Source organism: Eublepharis macularius, chromosome 4 (assembly GCF_028583425.1).
Source record: "Eublepharis macularius isolate TG4126 chromosome 4, MPM_Emac_v1.0, whole genome shotgun sequence".
NCBI lineage: Eukaryota > Metazoa > Chordata > Lepidosauria > Squamata > Eublepharidae > Eublepharis > Eublepharis macularius.
In genome coordinates, this window is record NC_072793.1 from 121748956 (window position 1) to 121771715 (window position 22760).

Sequence of the window (22760 nt, forward strand, 5' to 3'; positions counted from 1 at the left end):
GACATTATTTAAATAGTTGTCCAAGTTGAAGTTGGCATCTGAACAGTTAAAACATTTTAGTTACCTGACTGGTCAAATACTGCCAAACAAGTATTTAAAACATTAATTTATTAGAACAGGGAGAACTGTACAAATTGCAAATACAGCCATCTTCTAGAAAATTCCAAAATCCAGTCTCTCCCAGAATCTTAAAGATCATGTCAGGTCACATGGCTCCTCTTCTCCCCCCGCAAAAATATAACTGACTCTCAGGTAACCAGGACTTCTGGACATTTGCTACTGTGGTGACAGCTTAGTATTAGTATTGTTATTTATATAGCATGTTCAATGTTCATGGAGTTTTACAGGGTACAAGACAACAGGTTTTTGTCCGGAAGAGCTTACAGTCTAAAAATTGACCTAAGGGAGATAACCAAAGGAGAGGCAGGCGACAGAGGAAGGGTATCAACAGGGGTAACAATGTGCGTTCATTTCTATTACACAGCTTGTATGCATTTGTTTCATGCTTTCTCCTGAGCCCTTTTTCAAAGATGCCTATAGCTACTGCACATGGCCAGTAGAAAAAGCTAGGCCCATGTGGTTTAGGCCTAACTCTCACAAATAACAAATCAGGAGGCCAGCTGATATCTTGAATACGCAATTTCAGGCTGTAGATAGGGGCTTGTAGTACTGAATGCTTTTCCTCACAAAATGCTCATAGAAAACTAGTATATCAGAGAGGAGGATTCTACCATAGCCTATCTTGAACATCTGTGTGAAAGGTGATGTTTGTATATGGAGGAACATTCAATTGCATGCACTCCCACCGCGATGTGAAATGGTTAACCAGCTCGTTTGTAGTTAGTGTTGATTTTCTCCTGAGCCCTTTTTCAAAGATGCCTGTAGCTACTGCACACTGACACTGAGAGATCTCTGTCTTTTGGTGCTACACCTCTGAAGATGCCAACCACAGCTGCTGGCGAAACGTCAGGAACTACAATGCCAAGACCACGGCAATACAACCCGGAAAACCCACAACAACCAGTGTTGATTTTGCTTTATTTGGGGGAGAGAAGGCAGAAGCTCTCTGGAGCATGCATGCTTTCATATGGATAGTGTATTTTTGACTCATTCAAAGTATTTATTTCCTTTATTTATGTATAGCTCACCTTTCTCTCTGAGGTTCAAGGCAGATGGGGGCGAGAAGTTCTCACTTCTGGTATTGGTCTGCAATGACTTCAGGATGAAATAAAAGCAGGATCCCATTTTTATGCTGCCGTTTTTTATTTCTTGCAATACTAGACCATATTTGGCTGAGTTTGACCAGCACTCCAACCCTAGTTCAAGAATAGTACCATGGCAGTAACAGAGCAACTGTTCACTTTCTGGGGTGGGTGTTAAAGAATTTGTTTAAATGTTGTCAAAGAAGTGACATTTAATGAAACTAGCTGAGACTGTCTTTTTGATTTTGGTTTTGTCTCAGTTGGTCAGCTGTCTCGTTTGGCATCTCCTCTTGTAGCTGCATTATTCCTTAATACATTGGGTATCTTTTGAGGTCCTATGTACTTCTCATTGCCCTTTGATTCTTCTTCTTCTTCTCCCATATATTAATTCTTCTTAAAGACTTTATTATCATTCTCCCTTTCTGGACGATCGCAGTTTTTCCTGTTAGAACTTAAAATCAAATAAATCAAAATCAATCAATCAACTTAAGTCATTTACTGGTTGTTGGGTGGGATAGCATTTTGTTTTCATCTCTCTCCCCCCCCCCACTAACTTGTATATAATCAAGCCAAATTAGATAAATAAATGAGTTGGTTTCATGCACTTGATGTAATGATCACATAAAAGCTGTGAGCTTCTTCACATGATGACTTCTTTTGCATTTTGCATGACTGCGCTTCTGGGTTTGCCGAGGGCTGCACCGACATGGGGCTTCTTATCTGAAGCAGAGTCGAGTCAACAGCTGCTTTCCTGAAAGTGTAAGAAGAGTTGCGCAGTAGATGCACTGGGGCAGCTGCGAATTAAGAGCTGAGATCACCAACTTTACAGTGACTGATCAAAAAGCCATTATTGCTGGCTGAATTAAAATGTATGTGAAAATGAAGCCTGACCTAAATTTGACTTTCTCTGTATGCAGAAGGAAATTCAGGTTAAACAGCTTTAGCTGAGAAGTGGCTCAGCTCCAGAGCAGATTGACAAGATTCCCGGGACAGGGATGTTATTACTGGACCAGCCTATAAAGTACTTAAACTCATTCTCCAGTATTAATACTCCTAAGAGTTTCCAGTGTTTTCACTCAAAAAATTATTTGTGTTTCCATTGCAGGGAGGAGCCATCACTATCCTTGTCGCATGTGAAAGACCAAACGACTTTTCAGGCTTGGTATTAATTTCTCCTTTAGTAGTTGCAAACCCAGAGGTAGCAACGCCAATCAAGGTAAAAATCCAGGCATGCCAGGCAGTTTAGCTCAATGTCAGTTCATCTTCACACATCCTTCAGACACAGCTCTTCTTCCACCAGTGCTTTTTGCATATTTGTACATTTGCATTAAAAAGTAGTGGTGGATTGAAGGCCCCTATTCATTTAAAGTCATGGTTTGTAGATGCTTGAAGGTCCACATATAGCACAGCCAGTGAAATCCCAGCCGCTACTTTAAGGAGAAGCTTCTTAAGAATAGGATTTGGAACAGAGTAGCGAGGGATTTAACTCTTCCCCGGCCGTTGCTTTCCCTTCTGCAACTCTCCCTCTACATACTTTAGAATTCTGGGTGTGCGGTTGCATTTTCAAAGTCACCATGAATGGAAGGAGACTTAAATTCATCATTCTGTCTAATGTCAGAGTTTCCACCAGCCCAACAGAAATGATTATTGTTTTGGCACATGCATGCATGTGTGTATGTATGAGGAAAAATAGGTGTGTGGGGGATGAGTGTTAAAATAAACAAATTTATTTAAAATATTTAGATACTGCCTTACTGTATTCATGCCTTAGGTTGTTCACAATGTAGTAAAACAAATCTAACTCCAAAGAACAGTTAAAACTCAGATTGGCCTGTATAGTGTTTGTTTGTTTGTTTACCTTATTTATAGTCTGCCTTTCTCACTGAGACTCAAGGTGTATTACTCAATGTAATTCAATGCAATCAATGTTGATATATCTAATAAGCAATGAGATAGAACTAGGATTGCAGAAATTTGAAGCGGACCTGTTGTATGAACAAAGCATAAGTATAAAACATCTACTGTGTACTGTCCGTTGCTCTAAGTATGATCCTAGTGTGTTGTTTAATATGTCAGTGTTAGAATTGCTTATGATTTGTTTCAGCATTTCTTCAACTGTATAGGATTTTTGCTGGTTTGAATCTTTGCAAACTTGCATTTATATACCCTATTGCATTGTTTATTGAAATGTTTTTGAAATTGATTGTACTAACTCACACTGTGTAATCTCCCTCAAGTCTCAGAAAGGTGGACTGTAAATAACATAAATAAATGTTAAACAATGCAGAACATGGTATGACATCAGTAGAAACACAGTATATTTTCCTGGGCCAATCTGTAATGATGTAGTCCCATTTTCTTTATAAAAATGCCATTCTGAGCCATTCTGTTTTATATAGTTTGCAAAATACAAGAAGCATGGGAACCTTCCTGACCTCTTCAGGCAGGCTGTTCTCCAGGGGGTCCACTACAGAGAAGGTGCATGTATGGGCAGTCGTTCACCTTGCCCATCTGCAGGATGGCACCTGCAGAAGAATATTAAATTCCCATTTATTTAAGAACATACAAATAATCTAAGCCTGTGGCACTTTATTATAGAAGAGGTTTCAGTTGACTCAACAGCCAGTATGGACTTCTCTTCATGGTAGCACAAGCACAGACATGTAGCTGCTTCTCTGCTTTTAGTTGTGCATTTAACATGGAACATTTTTCCAAATCCTCGTAAGTTCAGGTCTATGTTGTTCTGAGTGTGGCTTCAAGGCATATCATCAACTGAATGTGTATTGATAGCATAGTGTATACTATGATAAGCTGAATCTCCCGACCTGCATTTGCTACTCAGGAGAAGTCTATTAGTTTTTTTCCCGAAATGGGTGGGCATCAAAGCACATATTATAAAAAAAATTCTAATTAATAGCCTGTTCATGTCACTGACTTTCAGGGCCATCCCTCAGGAAATCAGCAAGGCTGCATTAAGATCTCATCAAACCAGTGTTGGATTTGAGTTGAGACAAAGTATAAGTAGCTGTGCCCAAACCAAGAGAGAAAGCACTCTAGATGTACCAGTGCTGGTGCAACTATCGGTTGTGCTTTGAAGTTATGAGACCACATTTACATTCTTGGTGACACTTTTACCTCCAGTGTTTTTCTCTTGCCTTCAGTGGAATTGAACATAGTTCATGAGAGTTTGGGAGCAAAGGAGTGCTTGATGGATAGTGACAGTGTTACCTGCCTATATAGCTCTGCAGTTTGTAGCTGCTTTGATATTTGCTACTTTTGGAGGTCTTTCATTTCATCCTTTAATCTTTGCTTATAATACAATATAATTTTCCAGTCCATAGTCGTGTTTGATGCAGGAAGATCACAGAACATTATGAAACTGATTACACTTAATGGATTCAAGTCCAAGCAAAGGCACACAGTCCATTTTACTTGTTGCTGGTTGTATCTGTGGCTAAAGTGTGACAGTCAGATTGAATAGAGGGCGAAGACCCAGCTATTTGTTTTCTTGGCTGTCATCTTTTTCACACAATGACCACTTAGAAGGCAATTTTCAAAAGAACAGAGGAGAATTTTAAGTACAAGGCTTGAATTTAGAATGCTGTTAGTGTGGGGGAAAATATATTTGAATTTCTCCTGCCAATGTCTTCATGCTCTGGAGGCTCAGTGCTGTGCTCCCACAGGACAAGAGTGCAATAGATTTCCTTAGTCAATGCAAGCACATTTGCTCTTGTTTATTTCCAGCCCTCTAGAGAAAGCTCATCAGAAAGAGTTGCAGCCTAGGCAACTACTGTAAATCACTCAGATACATCAGGACCGGGTTGCAGCAGCCTGAAATAAGAAGTAAACGGTGATGAGTGAGGGCAAGAGCAAACCGAAAGGACTGCAGTGCTGGCTCAGAACCAGCTGCTTCAGCAGGAACTCTCTCCGTGGTTGAATTGGTCTCGGAGGAAAAATGCAGAGGACCTGGAGCTGAAAACAAGGGCTCTAGGGAACACTGAGTGCTACATACTTCCTCTTCTCAGTGGGCAAGGGGGTCTTTTCCTGCCTTTTCAGGGTTTGGGGGGGGGAGTTGTACTGTTGGTATTTAGGACTAAGTCCTCAACTGACACTCACTGAGGGAACAGCTACAGACCTCTAACCATTTTTGCCACCTGCGTTCTGCGTTTCTCTTCTTTGCTGTCCAGGTTACTAACGTCATTTATCTCCCTCAGGTTTTTGCTGCTAAAGTGCTTAACTTAGTCCTGCCAAATCTGTCCCTGGGAGCTATAGACCCAAGTGTGGTTTCCCGGAACAAAAAAGAGGTGAGAATGTTATTGCCCTTACAAAGCATTGTGGTGTGTTGTACTCCTCTTCCTATGCTGCCTGCTTCTTTTGTTAATTGCCTTGATGATTTGACCGAACCCCTCTATTGCTAAGTTCTCTCAGTGCCAATAGGTGAACTGAAATGGTCACATCTTCACAAGTTTTGCGTGGGTACTGTGAACTGGAGAAGAGGAGTGATATTTAGTGGGTCAAAACTGATCTCTCTAATTAGTCAGAGGAATTGTCTGTGTGGTGTGGGAGGGGGGCTCTATGGATGGGATACATGCCTGCTGTGAGGCACATACGACTTGAGCAGTTTTTGCCATGCCTCACATTTGACCTGCTTCCATATGCAGTCCAGACAGAGATCACTGTGGAACTGGGCTAGTGAGCCAAGCTACATCACTGCAGATATAACATCCACATGGGATTCTTCCATGCTGCATAAGGTCTGGTGCTGAATGCCTGGATCTCCAGTAAGATAAGATATCCTCAATCAGTGTCCATGGAAAGCTAATAAGTAGACAAGATTGGAACAGATGGACCAGTGGTCTGCCTCCACATAAGACAGTTTCACATTGTTCATGCTTAAAACAATGATTATTCACAGCCCTGTTCCAGCTTCATAATTTGAAGCAGGAATTAAAACACCACTAATGTGCTGTAAGAGCTGCTGTCTCCTGTCATAATCTTAATGTAATGGTAAACCGAATAACTACATGGCTGCCTTATGTCTTCTGCCAGTGTTTCTTTATAGTATGCCGGCATGGCCAAGGCTATGAGAACTGGCAGGACTCTCAGTGCTGTGTCTGGCCATTCTCAGGAATGCCAGCTGCAAACCCATACCTGAGGACATTAGCAAAACCAGAGGGGTCAGCAGTGACTTCAGTGTCACTACAGTAACTCATAAGAAGGCAGTCTCAGCTAGACAGCCATGTTGATCTGTAGCAGGATTTGAGTCCAGTGGCACCTTAGAGACCAACAAGATTTTCAGGGTTTGAGCTTTCGAGAGTCAAAGTTCCCTTCTTCATAAAAAGGCATTTGCTCTTTAAAGGAGGATGCCATCACAAACACAGTGTGGAAGGAGAAGAGTGAATGAAACAGTTCAGCCTAGCTCAGCATCACAAGACAGGGCTGTAGTTCATTGTTCAGTGCAGGTGAAGTGACAGGAAATGGCACCTTGGAGTTTTAAAAAAAACAGGAGAATGTTGTGCAGTTTTACTGGACATATACTCCTACAAGTCCAAATTTCTCCCGGTTGCACCATTATTTTTTTAGTGTTTCTCACTGACTAGGTAAACTGCATTCTGAAGATGATTATGTGCTGATAAAACTCACATTGGAAAAGCTAAGAGGGCAGCAAAGATCAAATAGGATATCAGCAGGGCAGTAAGATTAGATGTGCGTTAGCATATCCAACCTGTTATATTTAATATAGAATTCTCCATAATAATTTGGGGCAAGGGGTTGGAATGGAAATTACTCAGTGGTAGAGCACATAGTCTGCATATAGAAGATTTCATGTCCAATCTTTAGCATGTCCTGAAAACAGCTCCAGTATGGGGCTGGGAATTCCCTGCTTGAGATCCCAGGGAGCCAGTGGCAGTCACACTCAACAACGCTACATTAGATGAGCCTAGACAGTAGCTCCATGGGAAGCAACTCCTTTGCAGTGCCAAGCAGCACACTGGATATGTATTGTCCCCATGTGTCACACTTAGTCCTTCAGGGCAGCCTATAGAGGCTGCAGTGGAATCTTTCTGATGTCCACGGAAAGTGTCTGAGATCAGAGGTCCATCTGTGACTTTTCTGTGTACCATTTCTGTAGTAAAGTGCCCTATTTAAAACCCAAAGATGGCCAAGGAGAGCACATAGAGGAGAGAGTCACAACTAGTTTACACGTTTATTACTACCCATCCACCAAGGAGCTCAGGACAGTGCATGCCATTCTCTCCACTTCCATTTTATACTGACACCAGCACACTCTGTGTGTGAGAGGAAGTGAGGCTGGCCCAAGGTCACCCAGTGAGCTTCGTAGTCAAGTTTGGACCAAACCTGGAGAAAACACTCAGACTCAGTCTATATCATACTGGCTCTCTCCACAGGGGAAGCTGTTCAACACATGATCCACCATCTACTGCATGTGGGTTAGGCACTAAGAAGCCTTGAAATCCCTGATTGTGCCCAGTATCAGCACACTTAGATGTTTTTATAGATTTCATTAAAATTTCAAAAATACTTCTGCAAAAAGAGTTGGTTTCCCTGCTGAAGGTGTTAAAGAATACGAAATTCCTGTCAGGGTCTCCTAGTTGTTTACTACACATAAATGCTACACGTACAGGACATATTTCCACTGGTGCAGTTGCCAATCAGCAGCAATATTACCGCAACAAAATGGGAGTCTTGACAGTGTTTATGGTGAGGTTGAACACAGCAAGTTTCTCCATTCCTGCCAGAAGATGATTTCACAGTTATCAGTCTGAAGGAACATAGCTGGGGTGGAGAAAGAAGAATCCTTATCGTTCCCCTAGACACCAGGTATAGCAGGGCTCTGTTTTCATTACACTTCTCTTCATCTCCTTGCATGGAATGGGAACCATTCAGGAGGGGTCATCTCTGGTGGGCATCACTGGAAATATCTTGCAACTCAAAACCTCGACTGTCGTCACATTTCTTCTGAAAAGTGACCTCTGAAAAGCGTAGATAGTGTGTTAATATACTATAGAACTGGGGATTTTTAGCTATCACCCACATTCAGAACCTGCAGAATACGAATTCATACTGTGCTAGGAACAGCCATTATTTACATGTTGAAAGTATTCATCTGCCAGACCAATTTCTAGTCTCTATAAATATCACTGGGCCATCCTCCAAGAATGTCTTGAGTTGTTTGTGTTCATAGCAGTTTGATTTTATGAAGAAGGAATGAAATGTAAATGGTGGATTTGAGACATTTTGTTTAGGGTTTTTTTTTTTTTTGCTTGCTTATTAATTCTGGTATCTAACTCCAAAATGTTACAAGTGTCATCTCAGAAGCCTTCAGCAAAACCCCTCACATTCATCTGTTGTATGGTCTGGAGAATACTCCTTGCTAGGGTTGCATCATGGCTATGCACCCTCCTGGGGATCTGCCTGGAAGACTCTGCACAGCACCACTAGGGGTCTCAGGTCATTCTGTATCCCTATTTGTGTCACAGCTGGCTCAGTAGAACCTGAATAAGCATCCAAAATCAAGTTGTATCATACACAGAGATTTTTCTTGTTGAGTTGGGGGTGAACCTCTGAAAAGTTAATTACGCTGAATTTGAAGGTGGGGGAACTAAATCAGTATACAGTTTCTGCACAAGAACCTAGCAGGGAGCAATTGTCTCAGACCTCGTGCTCACCTTATCCCAAAGCAGCCCATAGTGTTCCAGAGGTGTCACCTATGTATTATATATTATGATATTCTATTTACAATATCATTCATGCATTAACCATTTTCTGGATAAAGATACTTTTCTTACTCACTTATTAACTTACATGCCCTGTGTTCTCAGGTTAGAAGGCTCATGAAGCAGCTTTGTCATAATAATTAAAAACAGCTTTCTCATAATAAAAATGCAACACTATAAACCAGCAATTGACAATTTAAAAAAAAAAACCCAGTAGCATAGTATTTAAAAAGCTTAATTGGGCCTATAACATTTACTTGGGGATGGAAGGAATGGGAAAAATTAACCAAAGGCCTGGGTGAAATAAATCCTTTCACCTGGCCCATAAAGCACTATATAGAAGGGGCCAGGCAAATGGCTGGGGTATGTTACAGAAAGCTGCAGCATGGCGCTAAAGAATACCACAGAACAGCCTGAAACTTTAGCAAAGGCTTCTGGATCCCACCTGGGCATATACTACAAGATAAATACACCCTGTTGTCTATATAACACTCGCCAAAAATTTGAAGGTTCTTCTGACTTCTGTGAGCAAGCTAATAGTTCTGAGGAATAACCAGTTCAGGGTAACTCATGTCTTGTATCATGGTCTAGATGTTGTGCAACATTGTCAAAGTACAATTAGGATATAGATACACAACATGCACACAGAAACTGAGAGCCAACAAACAAACTCCCTAAATTGTCACAAGAAGCACATGCACCCACAGCCTCCATTTAGAGAGAGGCAAAATATATAGTTCTTTATCTGTTAAACACCTTAAAGCCAAGATGGGTTTGTCAGAGACTGCATTCAGACCTCACATATAAGCATGGTTCAGAAGAACAAATGTGGTTTTGTTGCCACGCTTGCTTGAGTACCTCACTCCTCACTCCTTGTTTTTTATCTCTCCTTTCTCATGCAAAGAATTGTGGTTAAACACTAACTTCAGTCACTCATTGCATACAAACAACTGAAGTTAGTTTTACCCCAACTAACTGGGATTCTAAGCCCAGTCTCAACCCTGGTTAGTGGGTGTACAAGGGTAGGTTAGAGCAGCCATGTATAGAATGAAAGGTTCCGTTTTAGCTATTCTGTCACTGAATAGTGCATAGATGCTGGGAACAAATACCAGAGGATGGCTTTCATTATAATTCCCTGCTTGCAAGCTTCCCAGGGCCACTCTAGGAATTAGCCTGCTGGAATAAATTACTTTCAAGTTATGATGATAGTAGTGATAATAGCTTCTCTCAATATTGTGTCCTCAAAGGGAATAGAGAGAGAGAGTTGCATAAGCAGCTATAAAGAAAACACAGTGAACTGTGTTAACAGACTGTAGAAATGGCCAAAAAGAGTAAGATAAGGAAAGTGTACGTGAATAAAAAGGTCTAACTCCCACATCCCACCCTCAGTATCTCTCAACCCCCCCCCCCCAAAGCTTTAATGAGAACTACTTCATGGATCATTAAAAAGATTGCCACTTTTATAGTGCATAATTCAGCGACTGAACTCTGGTCTCCGCCTAGTCTCTTTCCTTTCCACTGGGACAAATCCCATAGTGCAGAGCCACATTCCACATCCTAGTCATTATCTCCCCAGTGATGGGTTTGGTTATGCTTTTTTGGTTGTGGGTTGTGTGTGTATTTTTTAATCCTTCTTAACATTTCCGAGGAATCTTTTTATCTTTTGATTAAACAGAGTTTGGGAGAGAGAAAACAAAAGAAAAACCTATCAGACCATCTCCTGGCATGTGTGGCTTTGTGTGGGGGTGGCAAAGGGGCCATATCATATGAATTAATCTACATTATTCCACTCTGCAGGAAGAGGAGGTTTGTCAATCTAGCCACCCACTCCTTTGTGATTTTCCTTCCCCCAAGAGTTCTTCATCTGTTGCCTTCTAGTAGGAGAAGCGTCTCAGAGCTGTGTTGCCTTCCGTGTGGTGCTGTGTTACACCACCAAACAAACAACTAAATAGCTTTAGTCTGCAGCCAGTTGCTAAGTAGCCAGAGGAAACCAGCACTTTTGTTTAAAATTGTAAAAGAAAAGTCAAATGGGTGAAAATGGTGAAAATGTCAGGATACACTTAGTTGCCGTGAGTGTTCACATAATTTGATGACTTGATTTTTCTGTAACTTAAGTTCTCCCCTCCCCCTCAGAACAAAAAGTCAGTTTTATTCTAAATAAAGGTTGTTTCTTGGGATAATGGAAGAGGGTGGTGTGGGATAGAGAAGACAGGAGAGAAGTTTTCACTGGTGGAACAAATAGCAAGAAAGGCCTTGAAACCTTCCTGACCACTCTGAAAGTGACTTGGGGTATCTTACAAAGCTGAAGTTGGTTCCCAGTTCCTTATTCGCAAAGCCAAAGCCAAATATTGTGGGGAAATTGAAAAGCTCTGCACCCCAAAATGAAGTTTGTAGGGGCACATATCATACACCTACTGATTCAGCAGACTCGGCCCTCTAAGTGGATCTATACTGGGTCATCTTACAAAGTCCAGTTCTTGAGTTAACAGCTTCAGAGTAGGGTGCCCCTAGAACAAATCAATTAGCAGAAAGGAGGCAGCTGCAGCAGAAAAAGTTTTTAATCACCCCAAATCACACAACTTTGAACACCAGAGACTGTCCCCTGCAAGAGGACATGTGCTGGTGCTGATCCAGTCTCTGGTTCTGGAGCGAAGGCCTCCTATTTGGACAGCCTCCCAGAACCTTCTATCAGCACCAGCACATGTCCTCTTGCAGGGGACAGTCTCTGGTGTTCAAAGTTGTGTGATTTCGGGTGATTAAATTTTTTTTCTGCTGCAGCTGCCTCCTTTCTGCTAATTGATTTGTTCTAGGGGCACCCTACTTTGAAGCTGTTAACTCAAGAACTGGACTTTGTAAGATGACCCAGTATAGATCCACTTAGAGGGCTGAGTCTGCTGAATCTGTAGGTGTATGATATGTGCCCCTACAAACTTCATTTTGGGGTGCAGAGCTTTTCAATTTCCTCACAATATTTGGCTTTGGCTTTGAGAATAAGGAACTAGGAACTGCGAATAAGGAAGGAACTGCAAATAAGGAACTGGGAACCAACTTCAGCTTCGTGGGTATCTTTCTGTAGACAGCACAGATGCAGCACAAATGTAGCTGTCTCTCCCTCACTGACAATAGTCCTGTGCCCAAACTGAGCTTCTGGCTCAGGACCTCCCCCAGCATGTACTCTTTCAGAAGCAATATGGCTGCCATCAACACTAGGAAACTTGTGGGAAGAGTATCTGCATGGGAACAACAAAACTATCTATTAAATTGTACTATCTGTAAAAACAAATGTCATAATAGGCTCCTCAGGCGCAGGTGTTTATGGCATCAAATGTTATGTACCATTTCTTAATGATGCATTATTTTGGCAGGTGGAATCTTACGCCACAGACCCACTGGTCCATCATGGTGGCATGAAAGTCTCCTTTGTCATCCAACTGATGAATGCCATTGCCAAAATAGAACGCTCTCTCCCTAAACTGACTCTTCCCATCTTGGTGCTCCATGGCTCACCTGACAAACTTTGTGATATCAAAGGTTCCTATTTGCTGATGGATACTGCTCAAAGTCAAGATAAAACACTCAAGGTGATCTTGGGGTTTTTTTTCCTGTTGAGGTGGGAGGAAAGAGGATGATTACTTGGTTGTGATTTGATGTGGCTTCTTTCAAACAAATCTAAGGTGCTGCAAACAAAAATATCTCCCAAGCAAAAGGCATGCCTGAATATCCTTAGAATTCCTCTAGACCCATGCAAATTAAAGTCTGGGCTCTTGTAGACCCTTCCACCTCTTTTACATATCACACTGCTAAGCCCATTTCCTTGGACAGAAATCCCTTTTATTTCAGTGAAATTTACTTCCATGGAAAGTTTGCTCAGGTTTACAATGTAAAATTAGCAAGGACATTGCCTGCTTGACTGCCAGCCCCTATTTCACTCTTGAATGATGGAAAAGGTGGATAAAAGACTTAAATAAGGACATCTCTCTTTGTATCTGCGTAATTCAAGAAAACATGCTGCCAGTTCATTATTAGATGATGATAATGATAATAACAAGAACAACAACATTCGATTTATATACCGCCCTTCAGGATGACTTATCACCCACTCAAAGCGGTTTACAAAGTATGTCATTATTATCCCCAGAACAAACAGTCTGTGAGGTGGGTGGGGCTGAGTGAACTCTGGAAGAGCTGTGACTGACCCAAGGTCACCCAGCTGACTTCAAGTGGAGCAGTGGAGAATCAAACCCAGTTCTCCAGATTAGTCCCCCACTCTTAACCACCAAACTGGCTCTCGTGAGGTAGTCTTAAGACGTGCTTGGTATCAGACAAACAGGGATCAATTTTTGAAGAAAAAAAACAACAACCAGAGACACAAGGAATCATTCCATAGGGTATTGCCAGGCTTTCTTCTCTTGTGTTTAAATCTCCCAAACACATGTTTAATGCCTCAGAGCTAAACCACACAAAATGAATTACGTGAGGACACTCAAGTGAAGGGAGATGCAGTGTTAGCCAGGAAGTGTAGTTTGAATTTCATTTCTACAGAGCCTGCAAAGATGGCTGTTTAGACCATTTGTTAATTTCCTTTTGGCCTCCCTGAAGGCTCTGTCAATTATTAACAAACCCCTTGAAGAGCCATCTTTGCAGGCTGTGTAGAGAGATGAAATTAACAAACCCTCAGAGGAGTGATCTACCTACCTAACATTGCTACCTTGTAAGATTAGGCTAAGAGAGAGAGCTCTCCCTCAAGGATGAATAGGATTTGTAGTCTGGTGTCCCCTGATCAACTCTCAGCACTCAGTCCAAGGCATTGTGATGCCTTGGGTATGTTACAAGAAAGAGGCGGTGGAGCAAGCACCTGTGCACAGTTATGTATGTAAGATCATATAGACTGGTGGCAGTCTGATAGGGCAGTTTTGTGTAGTGGTTAAGAGCGTGTGACTCTAATCTGGAGAACCAGGTTTGAGTCCTCACTCCTCCACTTGAAGCCAGCTGGGTGACCTTGGGTCAGTCACAGTTTCTAGGAGCTGTCTCAGCCCCATCCACCTCACAGGGTGTTTTTTTGTGGGGATAATAGCATAATGCCCACCGCTCTGAGTGGGCATTAAGTTGTCCTAAAAGGCGGTATATAAATCAAATGTTGTTATTACTATTATTATTATTCCAGATATGCTAATTCCTAAGGAGGAGAGTACTAGACCAAGGGGAGGGAAATAGACAGAAAACACATGGAAGAAAAGGAAAAACTGAACAACTACTAGATCAGTAAGAGGCTGGCTGAAAGAGTAGGGATCTGACTTTAGAAGAGTGGAATGACATCTTGCCAGTAGCCCAAGCAGAAGAAAGGACTCAAAGGAAAGTGGAAAAGGAGAGTGGTAATAATTTGGGAATTTCAAAACAACAGTAAACCACTTAAATTACACTTAATTTTATTCATTAGACATTTGAGTGATTTAAAGAAACACCTGCTTCAGCTGAAATGCTGCAAATAAAAATGAGAGATTGCATTTTTATGACATTTTGCTGAGCATCTAGAAACAGGCTCACTTCAGAGGCATTATGGAGAATTTATGAAGATTTATGCAACACATGTGATAGAGATTAATATATAAAAGAACAAGATATGCTGAAGAGCTGCACCTGTGTCTTGGCACTTCAGTCTAATCCTACAAGTAGTAGATGACATTGGTTGAACTGTGGAAAAAGAGAAATAATTAAAAGTGTTTGTTCTTCAACCTGTACTCTATTTTGTGCAGCTGTGGTTCTGATTCACAGCCCACTTAAGCTTTAGGGGGGAAAGAGATGAATTAAGATACATTTAAGTGCCTGTCTGACAATGCAGTCATCAGTTGGCAAGACTGGGGTGGGGGGTGGGGAGAGGTATCACATGTGATCAGCTGTGATCATGCTAGTAACTTTTGGGGACCTCTTGGCAAAGCTGACTTCGTATGTGGCATTCCACAAGAAGACCTGTTTAGAATTTTTTATCTTAATGCGCTCCAATTTCTTCTTTCAGCCATCCACATCCCAGTGTTAACCTCCCAATGCTACCTGCCCTGTAGTTTTCTCCGTATTTACATTACTGTGTCCCTCATCTGTCAGGTACCACTCTCCACCCAGCCACCCCTTATTTAGACCCTCACTTGCACATGTTTTGGTTTTGTAACCTTAACCATCTTCTTCCTGGTTGCAGGTGTATGATGAAGCCTATCACGCCCTCCACAAAGAGCTTCCTGAAGTGACCACGTCTGTCCTTAAGGAAATATTAACATGGATGAGTCAGAAGGTCTCAGCAGCTGAAAAAGCCCCTCACTCTTAAGGAAAGCCACCTTGAAACTTTCTGAAATGATTGTGGGCTAATCCTGAGGAGGAAAGATTCTTTTTTCCCCCTTTAACCTCTTTTGGGAAAAGTTTCTCTTAAATGGACTCCTAAAATACTTTATTTTTAAGTAGGCATTCCTAAGGCATAGGATGAAGGAATACAAGTCAGCCATTTAAAGAGGTTATTCTCCTAGAGGAAGTAGCAGGAAAAAGAATTTCCCAGCTGTGAGTGCTGTGTTAAGGGACTAGAGTCTCTTTCAAAATCCCGAGCACCCTCTACCCCTGTTCTTCTTTTTCTGAGGAGTTCCTGAGGTGCTGAGATAATTTTTTTAATATTGCAATAATATTTGGAATGTGTAAAAGTTTGACATCTTCCATGTCATTCAGTTTCTACTCTTGACAGATTACAGTTTCTCCCTTCTGTACTTTCAGGATGGCAAATAAACCCCAAAGACAGTCATTGCCATATCGAACTAGTTAGAAAAGAAGTCAGACCAGTGATAGAGTCTTTCCCTGAGAGATTGCAAAACATGGCCAGGCCAAAAGGGTATCTCAGCATGCTAGCCCTCATGGGCTGCGAACACGCAGGAGCCCACTAGGCCATAACGCAGCTTTGCACTCTGAAATGACATGGTTTAGAACCATTTCACAATCAGCCCCAGAATTGAGTCCATAGAGGAGAGGACTAATTGTAGAACAGTATATTTTAAAAGCCTAAGCACACTAAAGACAATGCTGCTTCCAGAAACCAAATCTTTCTTCTGTGCAAGAAACTATTCTGTAAATACTCATAGGGGCTGCTTTTCTCGTTATTTGTGTTACTGATAACTTAAGATGTAAAGTCAAAAGTTATATTTAAAAGAGAAACTATTACATAGAATATATGGTGTTTATTTAGGTTGCTCAGAGATATCTGGAAGAAGGGTGCGAAGTATGGAATAAATATAGAGGCTAATATCCCTACACCTGAGATCCCTTTAGGGTACTTCCAAGCAGCCCAAAACTTAATTCTGTTGAGTCTGAAAGCAGTTGTCACTTGCAAACCAGGCTGCAGCCAAGGGTTGCTTTATCCATAGTAGTCACGCTCTGGAGCAAGTGAATTAACACATGGAAAATGTAACCTCTAATTTCCAACTTTTCTTTAGGAGGGAGACAGGACAGAAGTAGTTTGTCTTCTCGCAGTTAAGCAGTTCCTCTCTGTTTTCCCACTGCTTGTTGAAATTGTTCTATCCAATCTTGGAAAAAATTACAGGGCAGTAAAAGAGAGAGAGAGAGGCCAAAGTGATAAAAGAGAAGGAAGCACTCAGGGGCCAGAGACAAGGGTTTGGAGTGGCCAGGGGGAGAACAAGTACTGTAAGGTGGTCACGTGTGGGATTTTAGACATTTGACCCATTCAGTAGGGGGATGTACAGGCCAGCAAGTTGCAGTATATTCCTGAAGAGAAAATGTGCAGTGATTAGAGCAAGGAAAGCCAGTCGATAACATGCCTACTGATGAGTGCGTGCATAGATATGTGCAAGAGAGGGGGTACTCTTTTTTGAAGAACTAAAAAGAGTGGCATGGAGTCTCTTCATTTCAGCAGTTTGAGATACTAGCCTTCTCTGGAAGTAACTGTATCATCTGTCTGCTCTGTGAGGTGAATGTGAAGGAGCTGCAGAGGGCTAGTCAAATGCTTGCTATGCTGCTATCAAACAGGGCTTCCAGGCAGTTAAAATCTGTAAAGCTTTGCTGAAATTCTGCCTCTAAAAGTAGTTTTCCTTTCCCATTTCCCTGCAAGTGTGCTTCACACAGTGCCTCTCTCATGTCCCTTAGAAGAAAATTCTGTTTAGTATTTCTCCATACTCCCAAATCAGTTGCAGAATAAGAAAACACAGTTAAGGTACATCCCAGGGCATGTGACTGGAAGTGTTGCTGCTTTACCATGGTATCCCAACTGTTTCACTTAGTACAACACAGCCACCCTGCTGCAAAACAGTCCTGGTTTTCCAATGCATTTGGTGCAGAAGACATACAACTGGGGCCAAGGGCCACTTCATAAATTGCAAGTTTGCCACAGAGAAAGCCCTTCCATCTCTTTTGATGGATAAGAGCAGACATTACACTGTGTGTAAAAGTAGCAAGACACGTGGGTATAGTTGTCAGATGTGAAGTTTTGTGCAGTTTTTAATTATTCTTCCTATCTGTATATGTTGTCTGTAGGAAATTTGTAATATTTGAAGTCGCCTGTATTAGCCAGGCACCAAACAAGTGCCAACTGCACAGATGTCAGAATGCAGCAGCTGCCTTGCAAGACACCATTTGACATACATTTTATAAGCCCAGAGGTGCCTGAAAGATACAAAGCATCAGCTCCCAACTTACCAAAGCTTCCCTGGCTGATCAACACTTATTGCTCACCTCTGACCACTAGACAAGAGACTGTTTACAAGCTTGGGACATAGAGTGGACTTGATACTGAGATATGCTGGTGAAGCCCACCCAGTTGCGGAAGTTACTTTGGACTTCAAGCCAGAGCTCTGTAGTCCGTAGATGTACTAGCAAGGCTGATAAATGTCCTGAAGGTAATGGAGCAGAGGGTAGCTGCCTGGAGCTTCTCCAGCATTCTTTCTATTGCCTCAGGAATACCAGGTTGCCGGCACTTTCAAAGGGTGTCATTCCAGGACCTTGTGGTCTCGTCACATCTAGTGTTCACCTTCCAGCACTTTATTGGGGAAGCATAATTTGTGGCTGCTGAAACTTTTAGCTGGGCCAGTGGTCTGTAATATAAAACCACCCAAACTGCAACAGTTTCACTTCCCACCCACCAAGCCAGTTCTTTTGGGAACTGTGAAAGAGAACCTTGTGCAATAACAAACAGCCCCCGAATCTAACTTTAATTAGCTCTGATCTGTTCTCTAATAGGGTGTGAGTGGCAGAAGCTTAACACATCACAAGACCTCTGAAAGAGAACCTCTGTAGGAGTGAGTGTGTGTGTATTTTTTTTAACGACCAGGCTGTGGCAAATTATACAGGAATACACACACACACGACTTTACAGGATTAGTTACGGCCATTATACAATGCCTCAAGCTCCATTTGATAAGGTCTAGATTAGCTCCTGGTTGTAAGTTTTATAAGTCATTTCACAGTACAGAGGAAGTCTTTTTAGAGTGAAGTTATGCCAGGTGGAGCAATGCAGCAAAAGCTGAGTTGTGTGGATTATCAAAATGCAGTCTGAGCTGTGGTAAGAGATTGGTGGTGAAGTGCTGGCTGTTGTGTATGGATAGCAAGAGGTATTTCAGGAACAGGCCCAGTGAATTAGATGGCGCATGGCTCCTCCGTTGTGATGATAGGATTCATTCCCCACTTTATTTTCATGAGCGAAGGAATCAGGCATACTGCTTTATCAGAGGATGGTTGGTGACTAGCAAGCGTCACCATCCTCTGATGGTGATTTTCTGGCCTTAAAAACCATCAAGGTCCTGCCTGTTTAGCAACAGATGACGCTTGGATAAAGATGTATTTTTTAAAAAGCAACTAAGGTGGCAGTTATTCCAAAGATGTATGCATTAGCTTAATTCTTCACCTAGTGAAATGAATTTAGGGTTAGACACAGTGACAAGGAAAACTAGTTGCTTACTTTGGAGGGAGAAAATGTGACCAAGTGCTTTTAAAAAAAATGGCCTCCTTGCACATGTCAGGGCACACGGCTCTGCTGGTTCCTGATATACAAGGCCAGGCAAGGTCCTCGGTTCAGTGCCTTTGCATCAGTTTGTCCATAGAATGTCTGCTGTAGCTCCAGAGCTCTGAAGCAAATGCAGAAAGATTCAGAATGTATTTGCTCAGCTCTCAGCAAGGTCATGTAGGGTCAAGTCATTTTGATAAATATCTTTTGATGAAATCTGATGGTCAAGGCAAGTAAGGGAGGTCCTGTTCACCCAAGAGCTGCCGTGAGAACATAAGCCGCCGCCACCCCCTGCATCCAGCAACCTTTTTGTCAATCCTTTCAGTAAGGAGCCCCTTAAAGGAGTAGGAGCTGGCCACTGAACACTTTTGAAGAGGCGAGTTTAAATTATTCCTCTTTACTGATGTCAGAGAATCACAAAGATTCACACTGACAGCTGGAATTTTTCAAAATCGATGTTTTAACATCAAGTTATCCTAAGGTTTTCCAAGTTGCAGTTCAAGAAGTCTGTGCTCGTCTTTCAATTTCCAAGAGGCTGTAGAGAAAGTCACTGGGAGTTACCCTAGCTGGTGACCCAAAATAGCTGTAGAAGTTGCAAGGCCTATTAAGGGAAGGAGAGGGCAACACTGGCACTTGGCAAGCTGTTTGCAACCAGACCTGTGGTGGTCCAGCTGTGCAATGGAGATGAAAATGAAAGTAGACAGCAGTACTTATGTGGGCCTGGTGAGCTGAGCTTTGGATCCAGGACCCCGTTTGGATAATCAGCATCAAACTCAACTGAAGACCTTGAGGCAGCCTCTTGAAAGGGCACCAGTGGCCCTTCCTCAGGCATGCGCACCTCGCGAGCCACACACTTGAATGTGCTCCGGCAGCCACATACTGCTAACCTCCAAACTGCTTGGTCTCCTGTTTCTGCAGTCCCTGGCTAGCAGTAAAATGAAAACGCTTAAACTCATGGTAGATCACTATGCTGAGCTGCATTCAACTTGATGATGGGTCGCAAGTGGCGTGAGCCTGTCCCCACATTAAGGCCCAGCAGGAGGAAGACCCGTTTGCAAGAAGCATCCACCAAGCTGTATTTTCTGATACGTGCAGTTTATGGGGAGCTGAGTTCAGACTATCATCAGTTTCCAGACTGCCATCCTGGGACCAACAGGGAGTTTCCCTTTGAAAACAGTTCTTTTTTGACAGAGCAATAGTTGTCTGTAACTAATGTATATATCACCAATATATGCACTGGCTGTGGCATGACACCAACCTACTCATAACATGTGTGGCATAACGTTTTATAATGAGCCTGCTCTTTTTATAACCATCACCTTACCACTTTAATGGCATAACATTATCAAAATAACTTATTTTTCCAAGTAATTTCTGAGCCACTGTATCTTGTTCCATTTGTGCTCCAACTCAGTACTTTAGATTCTCTCACACAAACACTTGTACTTACAGCAAAAAGAATGTGTACAATTTAGGGTTCTTTGGGGGGGGGGAATACAAATGTATATTGGCACTAATAATAAAAATATGTTTTCTGAGTATAGCATGATTGTGTATCAGATTTGGGGAAACATCTCATTTCTAAACAAGAAATAAAGGGTTTATTATATACTAAATTATTCAAGAAAGGAAAGGGCCCAGTGATTCCCCCTTCCTACTGCGGATTCCCAATTTGTCCTCCAGGAGCAGCATTTTTGGGCGATCAGGCATCTGCCCTGGGAGGGAGGAGGCAGCAGCATTCTGTTCTACTGACAGTAGTGCCTGGACTGAGCAGAAAATTGAGTCTGTATCCTACCCAATGACCCCACTTTAGTGGATATTAGCTACACCGACCATCCTGCAAGAATGACCATTAATTGGAAAAGAGTGGCTTAAGGACACCCTGCAAATGAACATTCAAGCCTTGTACCAAAGATTCAGGTCTCTGACTACACAAAGGAAAGCTTAGAACAGATCGTACAGGGGCATGCTCATTCCCTCTTGTTTGTCTCACTGGATTGTCTACAGCAAAATGCCTTTTTGTTTTCCTAGCAAAGCACCATTTTAAAATGCAGGGTGAAACATTGCAAGGATAAATTCCTTAGAAGATATTTTTATGGGGAAAATGGGAGAGGAGACAAAAATTCTAAATTAACATTTCTGGAATGTTCTAAACTGGTATTCAAAGTTTTCCAAACCTCCTTGTTGCCTTACAACACAGAAATGTTATGAAATATATCAGCCTAGCTCCTGCATTTACTTCACCGTCTGCTTAGTACATGCCCACTATGCAGGCCAATTGCCCTTCGCTCCTAAACACCTCTTCCCCACACTGAACCTGCCATACACGGGGATTCACTACTTCCTTTCAGTGACCCCCAAGAGGGTTGCTATGATTCATAACAGGCCTGGCTGTTAGTAAACCTATTGCCAGTAAGTGCAGAATTGATTCCATTTCCCCTCCCCAGAAGAGATTTCCTTTGAACACAGGTGGCTTGCCTTTGCTACTGTGTAAGCGGTCAGCCCGGCCTCCGCTATTTTAATCACCATTTTTAATATGGTTGCTTGTGATACTAAAATACCACCAGGCCTCTGGATTTAAAATGGCAGCTGTATTGCCACCAGAGGACCCCCAACAGTTGCTGAATCCCACCCGGGGGAACATGGAATGCTGCACAGGAATGCAGAGTGATTAAGAGGTTATTGGAATTGCAGTCCCTCCAGCCGCAACGGAGTCCAGTGCAACAAAGCTCTCGCAGTCATCCCCACTTAAAACATGCCTTTCCATTCTTCCGTGATGAAATCTCCTGTCCTTGATTGAAGAGCTAATCAAATGACATTCATAAGTATATACAGTTGTTCCTGGGAAATTACAGTCCCCACCTAAATCCATCAATTTAGCTCTGGTGGAATTCACTAACAAACTATCCCTTTTGTACAGCACTGGAATAAGTTTTGCATTTTCTTTCACACACACCCCGGAAGCTACTGATCAAGACAATCAAACCTTTTGTCAAACCCAGGAACTGACCATTGGAGCCTTTGTTCTAACGGCTAGGTGGGCTATTCCACTTCAGGGCACATTTTACCTATAAAGGTAGAGCCCTGGCCTCATTCCAATCATGCACGCTTCCTGAGTCCAAGCACTGCTCCCTTAGGGTCACTTCCCTAAGCCTCTCTCTTCGTGCACACTTACTGGATCCAAAGCGCTGTTCCCTTGAGGTTTATCCTAAGCCTTTTGCTTCCTTGGCCAAGAACTCTGGATGTTTGAAGCTTTCCCTGTATGTGCATGCAGTTTTGTTCTTGAATAAAAAGTTGTTGTTTGATGTTAAGCACCAGCCTCGTTTTTGGTAATAGATCCCTGTGATTATCGGCCTCTCGTACAGCTGTCTTCCTTGTTTGCTAATTCCCCCCAACAATTCTCTTACTTGCAAGGAGACCAATTCCAGTAACAACTGAAGATATGAAGAGAGCTGAGATTTTAAAAATATTAGGCACTATCTCATCTGCCCCCTCATACCATCAGTAACAAAGGCAAACCACCTGTGTTCAAAGAAAGCCTCTTCATCTGCCACATTTCTGCCGCTGCTGCCTCCTGTCTGGAACCCATTCTGATTTTGGGGTGGAAGCTCGCCAAGTATCCTAGAGAGCTGCAAGCTGCCACAGCAATGTTCAGTTCTCCTGTTAAAGCAAAGGGAGAAAAATGGAACCCTTAAGCAAATCAGCAGGATCCCAGCAGAACATGTGCACAGCTAGAAGGTCAAATCAGCCCAGGTGAGACATCAGAAACTGGAATAAGGCAAACTGAGGGCAAATAGAGCTGTCTGCTTCAACTATTTCTCAGTACACGAATGAAGG

The 22760-nt window shown here is 42.3% G+C and overlaps 1 protein-coding gene across 2 annotated transcripts in view; it reads left to right on the plus strand.

Moving 5' to 3' along the window:
• MGLL (monoglyceride lipase) overlaps positions 1-20461 on the plus strand; it is a 103929-nt gene extending 83468 nt beyond the window's left edge. For both annotated transcript variants that reach the window (XM_054978202.1, XM_054978203.1), the window contains exons 5-8: positions 2308-2418; positions 5417-5506; positions 12307-12522; positions 15132-20461. In XM_054978202.1, the coding sequence (XP_054834177.1) occupies positions 2308-2418; positions 5417-5506; positions 12307-12522; positions 15132-15257 (543 nt within the window). In that variant the 3' untranslated portion in view covers positions 15258-20461. The remainder of the gene's footprint in view (positions 1-2307; positions 2419-5416; positions 5507-12306; positions 12523-15131) is intronic.
• The last annotated feature ends 2299 nt before the right edge of the window (positions 20462-22760 follow it).